This window comes from Maniola jurtina, chromosome 19 (genome assembly GCF_905333055.1).
Source record: "Maniola jurtina chromosome 19, ilManJurt1.1, whole genome shotgun sequence".
NCBI lineage: Eukaryota > Metazoa > Arthropoda > Insecta > Lepidoptera > Nymphalidae > Maniola > Maniola jurtina.
The window spans coordinates 10,899,112-10,906,151 of NC_060047.1; the positions used below are offsets into that span (position 1 = coordinate 10,899,112).

The window sequence follows — 7,040 nt, forward strand, 5'->3', positions numbered from 1 at the left end:
CTGCCTTTTCTGAATACTAGACCTTTTGACTTCAGACAAAAGATTATTTTTATTTAGATTATTCTTCTTTTCTTATTTAGCTAAGAACGTAAATTAAGTTAGCGAAATATAAAATACATAATTTTATTTTTGAGAATATAATTATATCAATCACACGATAAAAACGTCCAAAACAAATACATATTTTCTTTCTTGAAACAAATTCTATTATAATCATGTACTTTTAAATAAGGCTTTAAACAAAATGCTTCGAATAAATTGTACATACTTAAAGTTCTCCTTTTCTTATTATTTTTCTACTTCTTATATCTTAATGTTAATTAAAATGCAGCCAAGTTTCTTAAGTGACTCTTTCTCTTATTTACCCGCAGCAGCTCTCTCTTCGTTCTCTTGCTCTAACTCCAATAGTCTTTGCATAACTCTTTGTCTTCTTCTCTCCATTGGTGTCTTGGACCACCATGACTCGGCCGCCATATCCTGAATTTTAGTTATATTTTGATTACTTATCTATAATATAAAAATGAATCGCAAAATGTGTTGGTAAGCGCATAACTCAACAACGCCTGGACCAATTTGGCCAAATCTTTTTTTAAAATGTTCGTTGAAGTTCAAGGGTGGTTTTTACGGCGAGAAAAATTAGAATTATTGCTGGAAAAACCCTAAAAATAGCCCTTACAAATCTTTTTGACAGGACGAAGTCTGTCGGGTCAGCTAGTTTATTATAAAGTGGTTTTCGATAATATTTTTTTTTGTATCTTTGTTAGGCGATTACTCCGCCAAATATGAACCGAGATGCTTCTTATTTGGTAGGTCATTATTGAATTATAACAACAATTTAGCTAATCAAACTGATTCAGTGTGCAAAATTATAGTCGAAAATTAACAGACAACCTTACGCTAAAACACGGTGTTTCTTTCTTCAATTACACATAAAATTATTCTCCACAAGTAAATTAAAGAAACCGACGAATACTCTAGAACTCGGCTATTTGAATTACCGTTCCAGCAAAACTTGGTTTTGTCTAAACTCAAATATACAAAGATACGATTTATAGAAATACCAAAGGCATCTTTAGAAAACCTATATCCTAATAGATGAAGTAGCATAATGAAAATTGGTGATGTATAAATAGATCTTACATGTTCAACATAAACTGGCTCAAAAGAGCTGAGCTGAACAGCAACTTCTTGTGCAGTAAATGCTCGGACTCTTAGTTGAAGTCTCCGTTTTGTTGTTAAAACTGCATCCAATGCTGCTAGTAAAGTACCTAAATAAAACGAACGATCATTATACTGATTATTATCAATCTCACTTTCGCAACATTATATTATCATATTATGATATGTATGATATAAATTATTATTTTGAAGAGAATATTGCCTCCTGAAACACAGTTTTCACTTCATCAGGAGGCAGGGCCTCACACCAAAGTCTGTAAATAATGTTCAGCTAAGATAATAAAGATTTATTTATTTATTAATTATTTATTTATTTATTAATATTAAAATAGGGTAGAGTGAGGGAACTCTCGGTTTGATCCTAAATCGACGATAGGTCAAATGTTACGCTATGGTGACGTAAAATCAAAGAAAAATAGGGCTAATGTACTAACATTTGACACCTGCCAGTGACGCCAAAGTCTAGACGTGGTTTTAAAAGTTTCTCTGTCGTGAAACTATGCGATCAAGAGGGAAATTCAAGTTTTTGTCATTATCATAATCAGCAAAGATTCTGAAAATGCTTACCAATTGTGTAAGAATCGGATACTCTCGACAGACATGACAATTCCAATTTTGGTGATAAGGCGCCAGCTCTATGTAATTTGATACGCCACATCAAAGAAATACTTCCATAATCTGCCCTTGGAATTTGGATCAGTTTCGAATAACATTGGAAAAGAAGTTTTTGTTCAGCTTCCCAAGGTGTTCTGGACGTACCCACGAACAAAACACGATCTTCTGGACAAATTCCTGTAATCATCATCAAAACCTTTTATTCTTAATAACCTATCACCACTTAGCTATTAATTAAAAATAACTAATCTGACCTTTTATTATCTTCACTAAATCTTTCTTCAGTCTTTTCGGATCAGTCTTATCGGTTTTCGGTATCTTCTTAACAAAAGGCTTTTCAGCATCATTCATCCATATTACGGACGGTTGAAGAAGTCTAGATACTTTCATTATAAGATGTATAAGCATTATTAGTCCAGATTTTCCTGGATATTTGCCTACTAAATTTGCTGGAGTTAAATCGAAGAGTGTAGCTCCCGTTTCACTGCAAATTGCTTGAACTAACATTTTCTTTCCACTGCCTGCTGGACCTACATATTTATGAAAGATAGAAAATAAGTCAGAGATTTTCCTTATTCTGTGAAATGTAGATAAAATTACTGTTCACTCACCAGAAATAAGTACTGATCTTACAAGGGGTGAATTGGTCCTTACGTGCTCAGATCCAAGAGGAAGTATACAATACTCCTTTACCAATTGACGTATATCACCTAAACATGGCTCTGGATCTCGACCTTCACTTTTCCATTGAGATGCTACAAAGCTCTTCTCACCAATAAAATCATCAATTTTTACTATAGGATATGGACGTATGATTCCATTGGTAATTAATTCTTCAAAAAGCGATTCAGTTGTACGATCAGGAGTTAAATCTTTTTCCTTCTTTTTCTTGCCCTTTTTACCTCCACGTCGAACCTGAATTATACTCGAAAATTTATATCACTATAGTAAGAAGTTAAAATAGTTAAATAGTTAACAATGATTGACTTACTTTCTTCTGTGGTTTTTTAGACTTTTTCCCTTTATGAGCTCTATCTCTATCCAAAGCTGCCTGTAAAAGTTCTAACTCACTTCTCATCATGTCGTCTACGATGTTACGGATTTCTTGTTCTATTTTAATCATTTTCTCTCTTTCTATCATGTCTTTGTCACATTTTTCATCGTGTTTAACCTCATCATCTCTATATTTCCATATGTCTTCATATCTAAAAATATATAATAAGTCCATGAAAAGTAATAAATATAATGCCTAACTTATGTTTAAGAATTGAATTTACTTACTCCTCGTTGGCATTAACAAAGTCTTTTAAAAATGCTGATGTTGAACATTTGAAAGATTTTAAGTCTTCTGCTTCGTCTTTGTTTTTATTGTCTTCTACTTTATTGTTCTTCTTATCCTTACTCTCTTTGCTTTTCTTTGAATCTTTTGAAGATACCGGTGAAGATTTACTTAGTTCACTGTCCATGCCTGTACCTATTAATTTTATAAGATTTTTAAAATATTTGTTAATAATGAGCAGCATAGTAATTATTTAGTTAAGGTACATTTTTCTCACCTTGTCTACTAAACATAGCTCTGCTACCACCACCATCTTCTGAAGGTAAGTCGGGGAACTTGCCAGTCCTCTCAAAATATTCCGAAATCCATCTTCTCAGTTCATCTCCAATGCGCTCATTAATTTTAACACCATGTTGAGCTCGAAGTTGCTGCTCAATTTTTTCTAATGATTCCTGATATTCCTGTTCATATTCTTTTTGGACTTTACGACGAAACTCTTTTACCTTTCGGGAAAAGAATATTGTTAATACCATATTAAAAAACTAATAATATAACAGTATGACGATCACTTACTTCTTCTGCTTTCTTTATTTCCTCAGATTCAGTATAAGGTGCTAACTTCATTCCAATCAGAAGTTGTTCTTCGTGTTTTCTCCTTTTAGTATCTCTTCTTGCTAAGTAACCTCTCCAAACCCGTTGAATAGCTGTTGCTGCTGCAGCTGACATTTCTCCCTTTTGATCTCGACCCTTTTCTTTTAAAAGACGAATCTCTTTCATGAACTGTCCTCTGAAAAAAAATATAGTAAAGGCTTCACACGTAGGAATGAATCTAATTTGTGAGATTGACACAGTAACTTAACGTCATATCCCTCAGCACATCAATAATACGGAATAATAAACCCCAGTGGATATAGAATTATTCCAAGGAACAAATACTTTTACTCCTTAATAGAGCTATCGCATGGCCTGCCATGGACTTGATATTAAGTATCTGAATATAGATTCAGGGTGATTGTTATCACATGTTAATTTACTATAGATGTTGAACGTAACCAATTAATTCAATTGCAGTATAAAATTATTAAAAGTTGTACGCAAGCAGGTGTTACTTTGCGGAAGTCCATGATATACAGTACAGATTAGTCTGGTTTACCGGATTATAGCAAATTAAGCTTTGAGTTCCTTGTATATCAAATAATATTATTTTTATCTTCATACCTAAGTCGTCCCTGTCTAGCCCTCTCGTGACTTTGTATTATGATCACAGCTTGTTGTTCAGTTAGCACTAATGCCCGTGGTTTTGGAGGTTCATATCCAAGCTTCCTCAGAGTATCAGTTATAAAATCGCGTTTCTTTTCCACTTCATCTTCTCTCTCTCTGACAAAATATTGAGGTACGCTTGGTTCTGCTTCATGAGGTGTGACTCCAAGTTTGACAAGTACCTGAATATAATAATTAATACGTTTATGGATTGCACACATTTGTTTGATATGCTGCAATTTTTTAAAGTCTAAATAAAAACCTAAACTTTACTAATTTAAACCACAATACCAAAATTGTCGTTTAAATTTTTAAATTAGCAAAGTTCTTAATTTTTTGCAAAGTTTTATCATTTTACTTGGCGATCGAAAGCACTTTGTAAAACTTTATTTGAATAAAAACTTTGCTGATCTATTCTATTATATCAATAGATGATGCAAATTTAGGTTTTTTTAAAATCGCATTTGACCTCTTTGATTTTCCGGGATAAGACTATCAGATGCAAACTACTTCTATACTTCATCAAAACGGATTATTAGATGGCCCATGAAAAGGTAACAGGATACATAGACAGACACACTTTCGCTTTTTAACCCCTGACCCAAAAAGAGGCGTGTTATAAGTTTGACGTGTGTATCTGTGTATCTGTCTGTGGCATCGTAGCTCCTAAACTAATGGATCGATTTTAATTTAGTTTTTTTTTTTGTTTTAAAGGTGGCTTGATTGAGAGTGTTCTTAGCTATAATCCATGAAAATCGGTTCAGCTGTTTGAAAGTTATCAGCTCTTTTCTAGTTACTGTAACCTTCACTTGTCGGGGGTGTTATAAATTTTTAATTTACACTTGTTATAGTATAAAGTTATAGATTTGTATAGATTTTCTCTTACCTCATCGTCGTCATAAGTAAAATCTGATAAATGAAGCTCGACCAGATCGTGTTTTATTTCCAAAAGGCGTCCCAAACACGCTTCAAGTAGTCGTTTGACAATCAAGCGCTTTTGCGGCTGCAGAAGTTGGTCGTACACCGCATCCAGTCTAGACAACAGCACAGTGTACCGTATTCGTAGATCAGATAGCAAAGGCTCGAAAGTTGATCTTTCAGCGCTGCCAGCTTCGAAAACCGCTTCATCTGCCTGTGTTGCTTCGACTATTAGCTCAGATGTTTCACAAAATAAGTCGTTGTATGTTTTGTTCGACATCTCTCCTTAATATTCTTAAAATGTGTTTTTTTTCTTTACCAATTTTTAAATTAATTTCAGACCAGAGTAGGCTGCAACTAAACTTTTAAGCAAGCAACTGAAAAGTGTGATATACTTTAGCTAGCCTTGCAATGTATATCTATCTAAAATATTCACTCTTGCTTGAAAATGGAAAATACGATAATTAGTAATTAGGTAAGTAGGTATAGCCGAATCCTAAACATTCATAAATCCTACGTATTTTTTTTTTGGGACCATAACGCAAACACAACACAAAACATAGAAACATACAGGAAACAGTGTAAATTAAAAATTTATAACACCCCCGACAAGTGAAGGTTACAGTAACTAGAAAAGAGTTGATAACTTTCAAACAGCTGAACCGATTTTCTTAGATTGCAGCTAAGAACACTCTCGATCAAGCCACCTTTCAAACAAAAAAAACTAATTTAAAATCGGTTCATTAGTTTAGGCGCTACGGTGCCACAGACAGATACACAGATACACAGACACACAGATACACAGATACACACGTCAAACTTATAACACCCCTCTTTTTGGGTCGGGGGTTAAAAATTAATAACTGTTTATGACAAGTTTTATTTTTATTTAGCACGCGTCATAATAAATTCACTTTTTTACGGCACTTGTGTATAAAATATTGTTTTAATCCCCACACTTGTCTATACTAAACGTTAACGAGCGTTCTAACTACAAAATTTGCATATATACGACGCAATATAAGTTGATAAGTAAACATAAACGTGGTATTAAACAAATAATCCTAAACGAAACTCACTTAATACTCTTTCTAAAAACATAAACAGGAGAAACACATGTAATATTTTTCCACCCACGTCAGTATATTGCGTATAATCTCAAAAAATATGCGCGGCTTTATCGAACAAACAGCCATCACTTGGTTTGGTTGAGGTGTGTACCCTGCTCAGTGCATATTTTAAACCCTCAATCCAAAAAGAGTGGTGTTATAAGTTTGACGTGTGGTGTATCTGTCTGTGGAATAGTAACTCCTAAACTAATGAACCGATTTTAATTTAGTTTTTTTGTTTGAAAGGTGGCTTGATCGAGAATGTTCGTAGCTAAACCTAATCCAAGAAAATCGGTTCAGCCGATTGAAAGTTATCAGCTCTTTACTAGTTTAAGTTACTGTAACCTTTACTTGTCGGGGGTGTTATAAATTTTTAATTTACACTTGTCATTAACTGTATTATAAGTATCATAACAGAGGTGGCTCCTGCGGTAGTAGTATTATTCTAGTTAGAGACCGTTTTGTAAATAGATTTGATGTTGATTAAACTTAACGTCGGATATGACTTAGGTGGATTTATGAGTTTGAAAAGTCCCCTGGGAATTCTTTAATATTCCGGGGTAAAAATTTGTCCTTTCCCGGGATGTAAACTGGGTACCAAATTTCATCAAAATCGATTCAAAACTCATCAAAATAAACTGTTGGGCCGTGAAAAGCTAGCAGACAGACAGTCAGATACA

General features: G+C 33.7%; 1 protein-coding gene across 2 annotated transcripts; it reads right to left on the minus strand.

The window, feature by feature from the left end:
• Window positions 1–278: 278 nt before the first annotated feature.
• LOC123874756 (IQ and AAA domain-containing protein 1-like) lies at window positions 279–5,555 on the minus strand. 2 transcript variants are annotated; one of them, XM_045920247.1, is made up of 11 exons: window positions 5,220–5,555; window positions 4,292–4,515; window positions 3,647–3,860; window positions 3,351–3,576; window positions 3,076–3,268; window positions 2,786–2,999; window positions 2,568–2,709; window positions 2,049–2,324; window positions 1,747–1,971; window positions 1,141–1,268; window positions 279–477 (listed from the first exon to the last, which is right to left on the minus strand). In XM_045920247.1, exons 1-11 carry the CDS (start codon window positions 5,529–5,531, stop codon window positions 358–360), a joined length of 2,274 nt encoding a protein of 757 aa, XP_045776203.1. In that variant the 5' UTR covers window positions 5,532–5,555; the 3' UTR covers window positions 279–357. The 2 variants fall into 2 exon arrangements, with proteins under 2 accessions (XP_045776203.1, XP_045776202.1); XM_045920246.1 differs by having other exon boundaries at window positions 2,406–2,709.
• Between the last annotated feature and the right edge of the window lie 1,485 nt (window positions 5,556–7,040).